Source organism: Blennius ocellaris, assembly GCF_963422515.1.
Source record: "Blennius ocellaris genome assembly, chromosome: 1".
NCBI classification, from domain to species: Eukaryota; Metazoa; Chordata; class Actinopteri; order Blenniiformes; family Blenniidae; genus Blennius; species Blennius ocellaris.
In genome coordinates, this window is record NC_137650.1 from 15,989,307 (window position 1) to 16,007,393 (window position 18,087).

Below are 18,087 nucleotides of genomic sequence, written 5' to 3' on the forward strand. Positions count from 1 at the left end.
ACCGATCATTGTTGCACAGTGTTACTGACTACTGAAAAATGGTTTGTTGTATTTACTTTAAGACGAGAGAAGAAGAAGAAGAAAAAAAAAAACAAAACTGGAAAAAAGACATATTGTGTATAGCCTTAGATACAAGTCATCTGTTATTGCTTCTACAAAAGCTTTGTAGCCGTGCTAGACCGTAGAACGTAGGGTTGATTTCATTTCTCTTTTTCTTTTTCATTTTTATATGTACTGTACATTAACTGCCTTGTCCATTTACCGATCGGGAAAAAAAAAAAGAAAAGAGGAAAAAGATGACAATCGTCTCCTGTGCTGCAGACATATTTGCCCCCCCCCCCTCCAACGTATATACAGAATCCATTATGCATAGAGGGACTTCTCCTTTCTTCTTCCTTTCATTTGTTTTGGATTCCCAGAAGTATTTTGCACTGTGATAGTATTATAAATCCAACCTATACAGTACAAAACTAGCTAACTAACTAAAAATGAAGGTGTGTGTTTGTGCGTCCCTTGACATTGTGAAATGTTTCTACGTCATCTTTTGTGAACCCAGAGAAAAAGTCTAATGCGGTATGTACAGTCCAAATATTATACTACTACTCCTTTTTTTTTTTTTTTTTTTTTTTTTAGTTTGATCAACCTCTATACTGTATGTGGCTTTGACAAACTGTTACTCAGATTTGTTTTTGGTAATAATCCCCATTACTCAAATCCCAACGTGAGATTTCTCTCTCTCTCTCTTTTATTTTATTTTTTTTTTTTTATTAAATAAAGCCTCCAATTGTTTCACCCATTTGGTTTGTGTAGACTGCTACCAGCCATCGTTTCCAGGAAAAGAGGGGATTCCACGTTAAAAAAAAATAGTGAAACTTGTGAAAAGTGAGAGGTAACAGTTTAAGTGGGGGGTGGGGGGGGGGTGTTTGGAAACGGGGTCCGTGCAAACCGATTGGATGTATTCCTGCTTGGAGGCACTTTGACCTCTGACCCCGCGGGGTGTAAAGGATGAGAGGCGACGCGTCTCCCTCTGAACCAGCTATAATGATCATTCCACTCCACATAATATGTACAAAACCTGTCTTGTGAGCTGAAACACTCTTTATGTTTTGCTGTATCCTCATGGCAGATGCTTCGTTTTGTAACTACTGAACTGTACTTATAATAAAAATAAAATGTATTCAAACTAAAAAAAAAACATGGATTGTCACAGAGCAACAGCTTGTTTCATGTTCACTTTGTTTTGACTTCATTTCTAGATCTTATTCTGTGTGTGTGTTAGTGTGTGTGTGTGTGTGTGTGTGTGTGTGTGTGTGTGTGTGTGTGTGTGTGTGTGTGCGTGTGTGTGTGTGTGTGTGTGTGTGTGTGTGTGCGTGCGCATGTGAAAATACACATAATTTAGGGGTCTGCAACTTGCAGCTTTGCTACAATATTTATTTTACACACTTAACACACTATTTGTCAGCAATGATCCAAATCTTATGACAAAAAGCTAAAGAAGCTAACAAAACAGCCAGAATTGGCAAAAAACAAAGATGGATAATGGAGATGAAGCGACTCCAAAATAAAATTAATACAGGAAAAAAACTAAACTAGACAAAAACACAAAAATAGATAAAAATTGCTCATATAGATAAAACTGATGTAACCATTAGGAAATGCGCAGCTTCTGTAAACAGCTAAACTAGCTGAGATGCATAACATGGCTTCAATCAATTAAATTAAAATCTATGAAAAAGTAAAAAAAAAAAGGTCAATTTGGCTTCAAAAGCAAAATTAAAAAATGCAACAAAATGTAGCTAAATTGTAGCTAAAAAAACTTTTTTTTTTAGACGTTTTGTTTTTTCTTCATTTCTTAAAGTTACCATGTTTGGTCGAACATTGCAAAAAGGGTTCTTTTGATCATAAAGGTTTCAGAACCCTGGCATTCTCAAACAACACATGGAGAGTATTTTGAAAAATGTCCTCATTTTCAGAAAACAGGAACTCACCATGTAGTGCACGGCATCATACAACTGGTTTGGGAAACATTATTTCATATAATTGTATAATTATCATGTTTCTGTTTTTATTTATACTTATTTTGGGCTGTACGCATGAGATGTAAGTCATGAAAAAGCCTTTAACAACACCTGATAGTCAAAACAATGAATTTAGAAATATTTCAATGAAGGAATTATAAACAGTTTAATGGGATTATTTCTCACCAGGTTTCATATGATTTAAAAAAAAGTAATCTACACAAGATGAGATGTGCATGAGAATAGAATCCGAATGCTGTTGCGTACACTCAGATTGAAAGTGTCATAATCTCCTGCATCAGGCACTGAGAGATTGTAAGTATTAAACTGAGAAGTTTGAAGCACAATTTTCTCTGGAAAATTCTTCAGAAGAAGCAGCTGTCTCAATGTTTATCACCGATTTTCAATCATGTTCTGTCAGTGGCTAAAAACTAACCATGAAGAAGACATGAGTTAGCAAACATAGTCGATACGATACGATGAAAACACAAGCTGAACCACAACAACAACACTTCCTAAACATAAACATGAACGGAGCCTCGCTGTTGTGGCATTTATGTGTTTGTAGAGACCCCCCCTCCCCAAACAAAAGTAACAGGAGGAGAGTATGGTCACAGTCGTGGCTCAGAAAGAGAAGCCAACCTGGAGGGTCATGTTGCAAAGGGAGCTTAAAGTAAGTGCATGTCAACATCTACTGGCATTTTAGCATTTCCTCTTCGCCACAAATACCTGTCACTGTCGAATATCGATCACAGGCTTATGACCGCAGCATCGGCCATCCATGACCCGGCTCACGGTGTAACATACGACCACCGATTAGAGCCACAACCAAAGATTTCAAAACGACTCTTCCATGATCTCAATCTTTCGTCTGTGATGGCTGAAAGTCACAGATTGTGTAGGAGGCTTTAGCAGATCCCTGACCAAAGTTTGGGAACCGCTGACAGAGTTTGACAACACCTTCAAAATGCAAGTTTGAAGCCATTTGTGTAAACAATAACTCCCCCACCTCCTTATTAACGCTATTAAAGTTAAATGTACACATGAAACGTTGGGACTGTATTCACAAAAGTTAGCGTTCACGCCACACAGGAATGAGAGGGTGGAAATGAATCTCATCTAAACTGCACCAAGATGTGTTTAACTCGGTCTGAGTGTCCGACGTTTTGTTGATGTGAACGTACATAGCAGCTCGTCCATCACAACAGTAGAAACACCAGTGAGACGGAGTTGTGTGTGACTTCCTGTCCACGTCAGTACTTCAGTGTGACTCATCCGCTCCAAGCTTTTCAAGAGGAAGACATATGTCATGCTTTCATCACTGAAACACCCCCCCCCCCCCCCTTTGCCGTCTGAAACCCGATCTGCACTGCATCCATGAGCTGCTGTATTTGTGGTAACCTTTAACGGAGGGGAGCCCTAAAACAAGGCCAAAGCTACAGGGAGGCTGCCCAGGTCAATGCCTGACTAATTTTTTTAATGGATCAGTGCCACCAGGTGTGTTTCCAATAAAACTCACATCTGGAGAAAGTAACTGTTTGACTGGTTTATATACACACACACACACGCACACACGCGCGCGCGTGTGTGTGTGTGTGTGTGTGTGCCTGTAGTAATGGCCGTGTTGAAGGCGTGCAGCAGAGTCAGTTGTGCGGCGTCGCGCCGGTCACCGGGCAGATGGTGACCTACAGATGAACCCTTCCCTCTGCTTTTGTTCAGCTGCCTCTAATGTCTCCTCCACATTACATTGTCCTCTGGGCTGCTGCAGCTCTGCTCTGTGGACACTAGAGGGCGTAGTAGACCAGCTGTTGGTGCAGAGCTTCAATCCTCCACTGCAGAGGGAAGCAGCCCCCTGGTATCACGCCAACCTCTACCAAATAATTCAGGGTTGTTTAAAAAAAAATAAAACAAATGTATGTACCTCTGTTCCTCAGAGGTATACATCATTTTTATTTGGCACTACAGAGGGTTAAAGGGTCACTATTCATTTGTGGGATTTGAGGATCATTCAATAATTATTTTTGTGGGTACATCATTTTACATTTTTTTTCCCACATTACGTATTACTTTTGTTGAAAGAAATAGATTTTGTAGTGTCTGCAGTGAAAGTTGGACTATATTTAGTGTTTAAACAGAAATGTACATTTCTTTCCACCAATGTAATCCCCTTTCTTCATTCCATTTGTACATTTTTGTGTTAAAAATGTTTTTTTAAAACGTGTACGTGGACTTAAAATTGAAGAATAAACAAAATATCCCTCTATCCTCCAATGGCAGGAAGCAGATGTTATTGTTGTTGTTTTTTAACTTTAGTGATTTGAATCACATTGAAGTCATTTTGTGGACAATTTTGCTGAAAAATTGTGTAACAACTTTACAGAAAACATGTTAATTCATGAATCTGAGCACCATGAATTTATCTAGGGTCTGAACAGCAGCAGTGAAGTTTAGAATACAATTAATGCATATCTGAAATATTAATTATCACATAGTAAATAACAACAACAATAATTTGTATTATACTTTACAAAAAGAACATGTCAGTTCTTATAAGTTCATAAAATTAAATTAAAATCTGTGTATTAATCAACTTGCTGACTATTCACTCATTTGACAAATCTTTTAAATGCAAAATCTCTTTTGTCTTTTTATCTGATGAATTTCTTCCTGCAGGCTGTAAATTCTGTTTCCCAGAACATCTGTGCTACTTTTTGTAAAAACTGCTCCTGGACATGGTTCTGTAATCTTCTACCTCTAAACACACAGTGCGGCCCGGATCCACTGGAGTTTAAGGCCGTTGTTGTGAAACAAGCACTCTGCACCTGTGTGTGTGTGTGTGTGTGTGTGTGTGTGTGTGTGTGTGTGTGTGTGTGTGTGTGTGTGTGTGTGTGTGTGTGTGTGTGTGTGCGTGTGTGTGTGTGTGTGTGTATGCTGAGTCTGTGACCAGCAATGGGCTGAGTTTCCAGCTTTACTGTAAATGTCGCTGCCTGTATTCTGAACATGAGAAACTATTAGAAACCTTTTTGTCACCATCAGGCACAATAATCAATCAATAAAACATTCAGAAGGTCCCTCACCGAAAGTTTTCATTCTTTAAACTTCTTTTATAAACCACAATGAATGCCACGACTATTATATCTATCTATATTCTATCATTTTAATCTCTTTTAATAGATAGATAGATAGATAGATAGATAGATAGATAGATAGATAGATAGATAGAAAGATGGACAGACATCATAATTTGGAGATTATTGTATTTATTTAGGTTTGTCATTTAAAAAGCGAAAGAACAAACAGAAAAATAACTGTATCATTTGCAGAGAGACATACCTCACAGCATTGCCGAAGAAAGAATAGAATAGAATAGAATAAACAGAATAGAAAGTTCAAATATCAAATCAGACAGGATACAAATTAAATGGGTGATATTTAGTTTTGATTTGTTTGGTGAAATCTGAGTGCTTTGAAGTTCTAATTCAAAGGTTAAAATAAAAATGAAAATAGAATAAAACTGTGATTTATTTAATGATCATCTAAACCTGAAGTTAATACTGTTTATTTGAAACAAAACAAATTAAAACAAAAAGTTAAATCAGCATTACTTGCTCTCTTTTCCTTATGTAGCATCTAAAGGTTTAACTAAAAAGCTTTGTGGAGGTTGGATACACTGTGTGAACATTAAACATTGTTCAGCTATTTAAATGTACTTGGTGAATAAATGCAGCAGATTAAGTAGTTTGCTGTTTTAGGGAAAATATGACACCAAATGTCAACATTTCCAAAGGTAAAAATCTCTTCATGTCAATATTCAGTCTGTCTCCTATTTGCTAAAATTTGCTTAAACTTGTATCTTTAGTATTGAAGAGTTAAAGTCCAGCTCCCAGTCTGAGGTTATACGCAGCACTTTTGAAAAAGAGACGAAAATATCAAACTCTCATGTTTATGTGACGGCTATGCCCCTCATGTTCACTTTCATTTTAGTACTTCCTCCTGCTTCCTGCTTCACATCTGCGCTCATTCAGACGGTGTGTTTCTGTTTGCATGTGGGTCAGCACCGTGTGTGCGTGTGTGTGTGTGTGTGTGTGTGTGTGTGTGTGTGTGTGTGTGTGTGTGTGTGTGTGTGTGTGTGTGTGTGTGTGTGTGTGTGTGTGTCTGTGTGTGTGTGTGTCTGTGTGTGTGTGTGTGTGTGTGTGTGTGTGTGTGTGTGTGTGTGGCTCTTATGAATCGATGATCATGTGGTGTAAGGGAGATAGATGGCCCCCAGCTCCATCTTGTCTCCTCTAATTGTAAAATATTAGTTACATTAGACTCTGGCCCATGATTAATGGAACTTATTTGGAAGGTGGACTCACACACACCGACTTTCTTTCTCCTCCTCCTCCTCCTCTTCCCTCTCTCCCTCGCTCGGTCTCCAAAGTCTCTTCCTGAAAGAATTGAGTGATTTCACTTATTGTGGACAAACAGGCTTTCCTCTGCGGGGAGAGGATGAGGAGAAGGAGGTGAGGAGGAAATGACGGAGGAAGATGTGGGTGGTGGTGGGGGGCTTATGGACGGGGGTTAATAACAGCTTTGGAAAAGTTGTGGCGCCGGCGGGTTCTTGGAGGGAATTAAGCTCCTTGGAAGATAATTGTGTGCGCAGCATCACACTCCAACATGATCATGTTTACCAGCTGATCGCTGTGGAAGGGTTATTTAGTTTGGAGGCTAAAGCTACCTGTCCTGCACAATTCATCCATGAACCCTGGAAATGATGAACGCTTTAATAGGAAGAGTTTCTATTTCTTGAAAGAAGTTAGTGCATGTTTGGTTGAGACACAAAGATGTGAATATCTGTGAGGGGCTGAATCCCACTCAGTGTCCTACTTTCTTTTTCTATACTCACTTTTACATACAAACATGTCATATGGATCCACACACTACAAGTAACACATGAAACAATGACGATTATCAGGTGAAAATCATTCATTTGTGTTTTACTGGTGTCAACTTTTTGGATGAAACTCGTTCAAAACTGCTTTAAATGTCCACGTACGATTTTCTTTATACAACAGAATTCAATATTATTTCTATAGCATCATTTGCATTTCAAGACATTATTTTAGAGCAAAAATCCACCAATTCCACCTGAGCAACTGGAGAAGACAGTGGAAAGGAAAAACTTTCATTTTACAGGACGAAACTCTGAGGAGGAAACGTTCTGTTATTTCAGAGAAATGGATAGCACCGACAGACACATATTTGTGTTTTAAAAAAGAAAACACTGCTTCCAATAGAGATGATTCATCTATTTTATAAAGTAATATTGTATAAGTAAAGTTTCTGAAATGTACAAAAGTGAAAATAATGAATGAACTAAAGAAAGTCCTTCTATTCTTGAAACTGAAACAGGAAAGGTGAGCAGAAAGGTGTCAATAAAACTAAACTCTTATGAGAGCGCTGATTTTTGAGAGAACTATTTATTGCCGAAAGCTCAAATTTAGTTTTTACAGTAATTAGGCTCTTCTGATCCCAAAGTAACTGAATTTATCTTCTAATGAAAAAACAATTGTCCACATATGTGGACTTTTTTCATTTCTAAATTTTTTCCCCCCCAAAACTACTTCCTGCACAAAAACAAAGTTTAGTTATTATACTTATTAAGTCCTGCTCATCCCAAATTGCAAGGAGAAATAAAACAATGCAGACCAGACAAAAGCTTTGGTCTCAGGAGGATAAACACACAATCCTAAGACTGAATTCACTTCTAACTAATGCAAAAACACAAGAGATGTAATCTTTTTGGTGGGGAAAGGAAAATCTCAATTTCATCAAAATGTCAAACACAAAAAAATCCCCAAAGAAACACATGTTGCCATATAATATACAGTAGAAGATGAGTATTTCCTGAGTAGTCGATGTAGTATTCACTGCAGAGTGAATTTAATGTGTCATTTAATAGACACAGTAAGTCCTATCTGGTGTACAGATTGCATAAATGCTGAATAAATATGTAGCGGTGTCGCCAAGCAACCAAAAGAATTACTTAAAAATGTACAGCACATTCATTGTGTTCACTTTAAATTTGGATTTACTGATGCAAAGTGGACCTGATCACTCTTTTAAGCCATCTAACTCACAGAAACTCACAGAAAGGAACAAATAGAAAGAAATATAAAGATAAAACTGACAAACTGAATGATGTGAATATTGTTTTCAGCTTGGCCTGGAGTCCTTGAGGCACGCATACACTTACACACATTGTGTGTGTGTGTGTGTGTGTGTGTGTGTGTGTGTGTGTGTGTGTTTCCTCCGGGTACTCTGGTTTATTCACACAGTCCAAACATCACACACCGAGGGTCCCTGAGCAGGACCCACCCGCTCCCCCTGAGTGCTGCTCTGTATGGCTGCTCCTGACGGGTCAATTCAGGAAGGAATTTCCCCTCTGGAGATTAATGCAGTGCTATAAAAAAAAAATAAAAATAATCATTTGATGATTTCCTTTACAAACCTGTCCATTTCCACATTTTTGCTCACTATTCAGTCACATGGCGATCGCAATGAGACAAAATGTTTCCAGCAGATGGCTCAATGTCTTATAGGGTTTTATCAGTTGCAGAATATTTGATCATGATCACTGTTTTTGGATTTTAAAGGTACTGGTCATTCTCGTATAAACCAGATCATGACACATCCGAGGACTGCAGCTCTGACTGTTACCTTCTTTATTTACTTAACCTTGACAAAAGCCAAATTCATCTACACTCCCAGATCTCCATGTCTCTCATGTGTGTGCCTGTTGCTCAGTGTTTCCTGGCTGTTTCTCTAACTTTCAGCCGTTATCGTGGCGTGTTGAGGTCAGAGGAAGTTCACAATGATGAATGCAGCCGAGCAGCCGATGCTCTTTGTGTCAGAGTGTGAGTGAGAAGCAGGTGGCCGGCGAATCTATCAACCCCCACCGCCCGCCATTTTTCCTTCTTCTCTCCCCTTTTCTTTATTGCAGAGAAACACGGATGGCAGACACACACACACACACACACACACACACACACACACACACACACACACACACACACACACACACACACACACACACACACACACACACACACACACAGTCAGGCATCCATTATCTGTGTACAGTGACAGGTTAGCAGCAGATTGTGCCTTCCCCCGGTTCATTGGGGACTCAGTGGTTGGACGTTCTGACACACACACACACACACACACACACACACACACACACACACACACACACACACACACACACACACACACACACACACACACGCACGCACGCACGCACACACACACACACACACACACACACACACACACACACACACACACACACACACACACACACACACGCACACACACAGAAAGAGAGTTATGACCTCTAAGAAATAAAAATGAACAAAGTGCCTGATCATTTGTTAGTGAGTGAATTAGAAGACAGATGACTGAATGAGGATTTCTGAAGTCTAAATTTACACATTTTGATGATCTGAACAAAGACAACATGCTGAAAGAAAGCATACAAAAAGAACAAGTTAGTGGTGACTACATGTGAACATTTGACAAAATGTTGCTTGTTGGTTTGCATGGAAACATTTCAAAACAGCTCAATGTTAAACAATGAATTACCTTTTTGCACGTTATATAAAGAGTGTTTTCCATGCTTCACTGAGCTGATATGTTACAATTCCCTGAGTATCTTACTTAATGGAGAGTCTCTAAGATGATAAATAAAACCCATTTTATTTATTGTATTGTATTGTATTCAGTAAGTGGCTAAAAAGAGAGAACGTCACACTTATTGCTGAGTTGTTTCATTAATGCAGTTGTTTGCCAGTTGGTTAATAGTTTGCATGAAATGAATGGATGAAACATCGGACCGTTCCAGTTATAAGGTGTGTTAACGAGTGAGATCCAGAGGAAGTGAACGGGTGAATGAAGGTATTGAGGAGGGGATGGCTGAATGAGAAGAGTTGCTTTGAGTGTGAAGTAATAAGCGAGTTGAGCTATGCGAGTGAAGAGGGTGCGTGAAGCCGAGCGAGCGCACAAAGAAAAGAGAACGACTTCAGAAAAGAAGCATAAAGTGTGAAAATAGAACAGAGACAAAAAGAAAAGAGCTTGCTATTCTGGGTTCTTATTAACAGGTCCTGCTGGTGCAGCAATTAATAATCCAGCTCGGTGTTTAACATGGGACCTGGTCCCCGGTGGAGGCGTTTTAGCTGGCTTTGATGCTGGAGGAGCCCCCACACTACCCCCCCCACCCCCACACCGCTCCTCTACTTAAGTGCCTCCCCTGGTGTTATTTGCGTGTTGGTTTTCTCTAGTTAAGCCAGGAAACAGACCAAATCGTTATTCCCCAAACTTCAGGCCAATTTTCTATCAACAAGCCAGCTCGCCGAGGGAGACGCTCTTAATTCATCAGAGGAAATGTACGCAGAGATGGAAGGACGAATCCCCTCCAGGCTGTTTGGAGGTTTGAAGGAATCTAAATGTATTTATTTTTTTGGTTGGTATAATGGGACGTTTACACATAAGCTATGTGATACATACATGTGATACAATCATTTTCAAAGTCACGTCACAAGAAATGATTAATTAAAACACTGACCTTTACGGTCTGTGTATTATTCAGCCAAATTTGAATGATGACATAAAAAAAGATTCATTTTGCTTTGAGGTCCCGTTTACGGGACAATGTTTCACATGAAAATGCATTGTTTGTTTCAGTAAAGTTTCGCGTTGTGCATTCTTAATTCAGAGTTTGTAAGACAACGTTTCAAGAGAAAGAAACACTTTGTGTTTGCACGGCAACATTTTGAAAACGATGTCAATTTCCATGGAAATGGCAGAAACACTAATGCTCAGGCAACCATTCACGGTGGTGATTCTTTACTGGAGGGAATCAGCAGAAGTAATGTATTTTAAACATGCGTCAATCTCCCATTTATACAACGTTTTAATTGAAAATGCACCGTTTTTGTGTTTTCATTTCCGATAAGTTTCACATTTACACAGTATTGTTTATAAAATGATGTCCATTTCCATGTAACCCTCAGGAAGGCTCAAAACTGTGAAGTTGTCATGTTGGGCCATGAGTTGATGCTGTTGTTTGTCTTTATAATGAAACCCCACACACATGCAGCAGAGACAGACGGCCAGGTTGGATTGTTATTACGGTGACTTTCAACTATAAAACTACCAAGTCCCAGGAGAACATGGACTGGCAGTCATAACACTGTGGAGGAAACGCTGTTCTTATTGGTCATCTACTGAGCATGTGCACAACTACTAACTGGTGCACACACTTACTAGCGGCGTTTCAGAAAAGTTATGTTTTCCTCTGTCTGCATGTAAGTGGAAAACAGAGCATTTTCAATAAGTTGCATCTTAAGTGAGTCCAAGCACCAAAGCATTCATCACACCTCAGTGTGGTTGGTTTTTGTGTGCAAAAGTTACACGTCAGGAAGGACATGCTGTCACTGAGCTCTGGCGCAGTGGAAATCTACCTGTGTCAATATTTATCAAATCGAGTAATTCCAATTTGGAAAATTCATCAGACAACTGAATATCTTGACAATTCTTTCCTTTGAGCAACCAGTTTGATTGGTAACTAACACTGTTATTTTGCAAGGAGTTAACTTTATCCAACAGTTGTAAAATGAGTGTGTGTGTGTGTGTGTGTGTGTGTGTGTGTGTGTACATACAGTATTAATTATAATAAATACCGGTAAATAGAAGCCTCATTCTGATATTTACTCTGAAAAGTTTCAGTATATATAAGTATATATGATTTATCATATGTACGTATCTTTTGTAAGCAGGACTTGTCAAATGCTGTTTGTCATGAATTTATAATCCCAGAAAAAGATTTTCCCATTCCCTCCTCATATTCACACGTACAAACTACGTTCTCCTTATGCTCAATTAACTCGTTTGCTAGAATATTTGCATTGCCTCTCTGTATGTTTTACACCCACAATCAGGCATTTTTCACAAACACACACCACGGAGGCAGCGATTCTCGTACAGGAGCCGTTAAAATCCTCTATTAATACTCACGGAGGAGCGCACTTTCACATATGCAGGGGGCGCATTAGGATCAAGAACAACGCGCTGGCACCCAACCAAAATCAGCCATCCTTAAATGCAGTTGGATGCCAGCTCGGCCATCTGTTGCAGTCAAAGATAGCTCTTCCCACAAGATGCAGGGGAGACAACACTTCCAAGAGCTGTGCTGGCTCTGCTGTACACGCTGTAGGAACACTTGGTGCAGGAAACAAACGAAGAAATAAAAGGTGTGCATATTATATGACGTTTGGAGTCAATTGTTCTGACGATGGTTTTAACGATGAAACATTTTTGTTGTCAGTTTGGGCGGATGTTTTTCAATCTAATGAAATTTAAATCGGATAAAATTATTAAAATCATTGAATTTTTAGTTGAAACAATGGGAGATCATGGACATTCGAATGACAGACGACCAAGTCGGATTGTTATCACATAAAAACCACAGTCAACCACATAAATGGACACCCAAAATGCAACACAAATTTTGTGTTTTCAATGCACCTGTTATTTCACTGATGAAATTGTTGCGGTGGACTGGATGAATTAGGACGTTAATATATGGCAGGTGAAACTTGGGCATGTTTTTGGCCGTATGGGGATCCATCTTTACCCCCCCCCCCCCCACACACACACACACACACACACACACACTCACACACACACACCTCCACCCCCTGAATCTCTTTTTGCTTACCCTCCTCTTCACTTCCTCATCCCGTTTCCCTCTGATCTCCACGCCGAGGGCCTTAGGGGGTTAATTAACAGGCTGAGATAATGCCACACTAATGAAAACAAGTGCAGTGTTTCTCCTCTTTCTTCCTGTCTCCTTTTCTCCCCCCCTTTGTTCCTCTATATATCTTTTCCCCTAATTTTTCCTCAGTTTTACAGCTTTTTTTTGTTACCCACAGTGGCAAAACAAGGTTAACACTTGACTCATCCTTGTGGTTTCTCTTCAGTTTGTGCCGCATACAAACATCGTCTGGTCAAGTTTAACCTTGTGTTAAATGTGATTGATGGATCACAACATATCTGCAAGACCACAGCTCCTTTGATAGCAGAAGATAGATGTGTAATCCTGATATCCTGAATGTGTTAGTTACAGTTACTTGGCGTTAACGTTCTGAAGATGGCTAATCCACCACTGAATTAATGTAAAATCTGAGTACTGATGTCTCTACCATGGTTTGGAGTTGAAATTGAAGCAGCCGTGGTATCAAAGCTTCATCTGTGTTTCTACTACTGAGGTGTTTGAGAACAGTTTTCAGCTTCCGTCGTTACTTTTGCAAAGTTTTATTCACTTCACCTGCCAGTGGTTCTAATGCTGTGGTTCATACCGTCTCGGCTCTGTACTGAATGTAAAATGATTCAAAACAAAATCCAACTTACCGGAGTTGAATTTTACATGGTAGCGACTCAGCATGGTGGATGTCGGAATGCATGCGCGTGCGTGTGTGGGCGCGCGTGTGTGTGAGCAATAGATAGAAAGCATCTCTTTAATTTTTAATCCACAGCAAAGTATAGCCTGCGTGTCTCTGAGTTGCTTTGCAGAAGTCAATTTCAATCTGAACCCTAACTCAAGTTTATACATCCTCTCCTAACTTTTTTCCAACCACAATCGCCCTCATTTTACCTAAACATCTCCCTGGAGATAAGACCCGGCTTGATTTGTATTTATTCTGAACACAACAGTAAATAAGCAGGGAGACGGCGAGAGCGAGATGGGAGAAGAAGAACGAGTTGAGTTGTTTGGGGGCATATTTCGCTCTCCCTAAGTGTAAAATGGGATGAGATATTCTGCCTCTCGGACTTAACGTAATGTAAGAGAGTGTGAAATTAAACTGCACATGAATAAAAGGGGCCTTCATTGTGTGCTGCCGACTGGCTTATCTGGAAATTCAGACAACTGGAACATCCAAAGCCTCCAAACTTGTAGAAATCCCCTTTGTCTGGCTCTGAAGCAAACAATGTAATATCAGAAAGCCGGCCGGGCTCCAAAGCCTGTGTCACATTGCCAAACACAAAGTAGCTGCTTTCACACATCCTGCGATGCCTCGGCGTGTCCTCGCATCATGCCTGCTTGCATGTGTGTGTCCATTTTTTTTTTTTTCTGAGCAGTGGAAGTAGACTCGACCTTACAAACTCGGTGTGTTTGCTCAAAATAGATTGTTTCCTTTTAATTCCTCGTCTTCTACCTATTGATATTCCCCACACCTACTCCAGCGCCTCTTTTAAACCCGTATGTTAATTTGATTTAGAGCATTTCGAATTGAATAAAAGATAAAGGGAGGCAAAAAGAAAATGAGAGTTACAGCAAATGTAGTGTTATTAATATTCTAAAGTACTGGAGAGGACTCAAACTCCCCCTCTTCATCCTGCCTCTCCAACCCCCCCCCCCCCCCCCCCCACCCTGCTTCTTCTTTTTTTGCCCTCTCTGTCTCTGTCGGTGAGTGAGTGAGCTAAGTGAAGTGGGTTATGATGGTGGTGTAATCGGCATCCCTCAAACAAACGGCCGGTGCTATTAAGGGCCATTGTGTTTGCTGCAGTGATGATCAGATTCAATCTAGTGAGAACATTTTGTGCTGGAGCCGCTGCAGCAAACGAGGAGATGGAGGGAAAGAAAAAAAACATAATATGTTGCCTCATTCTGCTTTGCTATTGTGTTCGCAGACATATGTATCCCCATCAGAAAGATGCATATCGACTCGGGTGGCTACAATACTTTTGAAGTTGAGGGAACTCAGTGAATGCACAAAAAGAGACAGATGGATGTTTTCTGAGATGCATTTGTTTCAATAAGGAGGTCAGCAGCACTCCACAAGAGGTTTCCATTCAAATTCTTGACCTCAATTCCCCCCTCGGCTTTAATTCTCAACTCTGTAGTCCAAGCTATCCCCAAACTTCTTCTTTTTTTTTTCCTAAACCCACTTCCATATTGCTTTTAAGGAAAGGTCTGGACCACCTGTCTGGTCCGTGATTCTCCAGAACTTTACTGTGAAGCCGAATGCTGGCAAACATCAACATTTTCATCTATTTAGAAAAGCGGGCGGGTCTTCAGAATATCTTGATGAGTAGAATATTGTTTTATGGCTTCATAACTAAGACATTTCCAAACAAGCTTTCCTAAGATGACTGACATCACTGTCATCATTCACTCCTGACTTTTCTCCAGCTCAATCCCATCAAACTGTGATAATTACTCGCTGCAGTTTACACACCATCTACCGAACATTACACCCTCCTGAACCCTCTTAACTGCTACTGGAATGAACAACACAACTCCTCTATAGATGAGGAAGTATAACAGTCCTATAGATCCCCAGTCAGTGATTGTGTGCCTCAGGGCTCTGTGCTGGTGCCACTTCACTTCATCATTTACATACTCCCTCTGAGCAATACCTTTAGAAAACACAGACTGAAATTGCATCACTTTGTAGATGACACCCTGCTCTACGACTCCTTCAATCCCAGCCCAGCACTTCTTTCCTTCTTAGCGTTCCCCAAACGGCTTCTTTCACAACTTTCTCTGAGTCATTTGAAACATAACTTATAAATATGTCACTATGACAAAATCCAACCACGTTTACAGACCAGTCAAGATTCTGCATGATGTTATCAGCAGCATCTTCTTCTTTCTCCGGCACACATTAATAACATCACTGGGTCTACAAAGTTCCAAATACAATATCAACGGCCTACATAAATCACTCATCGTTAACCATACTGATCAATTTTCTTATCACCTTGATTTAAAAAAAAAAAAAAATGCACTTCTAAATGATGTAACAGACACATTTTAGGAATAGTTTATGAACAGTGCAACCTATCACTTTACAGGCTCCGGGTCCATTTCCATATTAAAACCCTGCTCCATTCAAAGGTCTACCTCTTGTTCCTCCACTAAATGCAGAGAAATATACGGTATGTACATGATTGTATACACTCATGTCCTCCTCTGCTTCCCTTCTCTCCATTCCTGCACATCTGTCTTCCATGGGACTAAGATTGTTTATCCACTCTGCTCATCGACTGTCAAAGGCACTCCCACTGGACTTCCAGATGTTAACATCTTTACCGACCTTCAAATCACACATGAGAACACCCGTCTCATAACTTTTCCCATTCACATTTCATGGAATTTCACCATAGATGTCTTAAATGCTTCAATAATTATTATTGTTTTTTAATCTTTGTGACCTTAAAGTGACCTTGAAAGCCTTGAAATGTGTCTAAAGATTTGTTAATACTCAATGGTAAAACTGGAATACAACAATGATAAATGCTTTCTGATGGCAATATGTAAATAAATGATGCTGCGACGATAAATATTGAGTATGTCTTTTATATGTGGGCGTTAATTCAAGCATTCTACTTTCCTCTGACAATCCAAATACATGTATTTGAGGCAATTTAACTTTCATTGACTTGTGAATTTTTTTTCCTCTGACTTTCTCTTTCCAGGGCAGCGACCATTCAAGTGCAGTTATTGCCCCTACAGTGCCTCACAGAAGGGCAACCTGAAGACCCACGTGCTGTGTGTGCACCGCAAGCCCTTCGATAACAGCCAGTTTCCAGATCGACGCTTCAAGCGCTCCCGTCCGGAGTCTGAAAACTCAGAGAAGAACTGCGACGATGGCAGCGTCCCGTACAACAAACAACCGACTGGAGCGGATGGAAGTAACGTGAAACCTTCAGAGGAGGCAGCATCCCATCTCTCTATGACATGGCGAACCACGCTTTAAACGCAATGAACTACATGTGTATTAATAGTCATTAAACATTTACTAAAGAAAAAAAATATTTTGCTAATGAGGACTTTAGGAGTTACCAAGCAACACATCATGTGAGACAGTAAAGACACTCAGATGAATTGTCTGGGATCGATAGAATGACATTTCCCCTAAAAACAATGCTTTTATAAGAAAAATGATCCATGCGGATGATTTGACTGATCAGTTACAGTATCGATGATGGAGGAGGAGGTGGAGGGGCTTTCGAAGGCACGCGCCGACCAGAACCTAACACCAGTGGCGGCCATCGTATCCCAACGTGAGTGATGAGCAGGGCTGCATTTTTGTGTTGCAGGGTTAGCGGTGGAGGCAGTGGCATGCCTGTGTGTGGAATTGAGAGGGGAGAAGGGTGGGGGGTGATTGGTGGTGGTGGTGGTGGGGTGTATTGGTGCCAGCCTGACTGGAGCTGTCATCACAGAGGAAATCAATTCAACAGCACGCACGCACGCACGCACGCACGCACGCACGCACGCACGCACGCACGCACGCACGCACACACGCACACACACACACACACACACACACACACACTTTGAGACTTATAGTTGTAACATGACTCTGGACGGCACACCAAGGGGTTAAAGTGAGTCCATCAGCTGGTCAGAGTTCCCCTCTGTCATCCGCTTCCGTCCAGCAGCGTTTATTTACCCTCTTGGTTGTCTTGTAGAAAGAACTGAAAAAAAAGAACACAAATGAACAGATTCTCATGTTTAAAGGTCAAACATTGTCCATTTTCTCTTGTTTTATTTGCCTTTTCCTTTTTGGAGCTATTATGTCACTTTTTGTGCCTTTAAAGGCCACTTTTTACAGATTTAAAGTCACACTTTTGAAGTAAAAACACTTTGGAGTGGAGTCTGGATTGGATGAAAAGAGGAAATTACATAAAATCAATAAAAATTCTTCAATATTAATACATTTCTGAAATCACAGATCAAGATCCTCGGCATATATTGAAAAGTGAGGGAATGTAGTTCATCTCATGACTGAATCTCTGTGACACACAAAGATATACTGACTTCCAACTCCTTTGAATAGGAAGTTGCTGAATATGGACTCTGCTTTTTCTTCAGTTGTCTGAGCATTTTGGTCTTTTTTCTGTATTCACATAGTCAAGATGTCCCGAAAACTGCACCAAAGATTCAAGAAATTTTAACAAAACCCCACAACACTTGGGCGGTGCTTAAAATTTCTCTTCATATTTTTTACTTGTTATTAAG

General features: G+C 40.1%; 1 protein-coding gene across 1 annotated transcript in view; it reads left to right on the forward strand.

Moving 5' to 3' along the window:
* The window catches only part of znf536 (zinc finger protein 536), a gene marked incomplete at its 3' end in the record, with an annotated part of 205,727 nt that extends 188,497 nt beyond the window's left edge, over positions 1 to 17,230 (forward strand). The window contains exons 7-8 of the mRNA XM_080520613.1: positions 16,542 to 16,757; positions 17,166 to 17,230. Of these exons, the coding sequence (XP_080376739.1) occupies positions 16,542 to 16,757; positions 17,166 to 17,230 (281 nt within the window). The remainder of the gene's footprint in view (positions 1 to 16,541; positions 16,758 to 17,165) is intronic.
* Between the last annotated feature and the right edge of the window lie 857 nt (positions 17,231 to 18,087).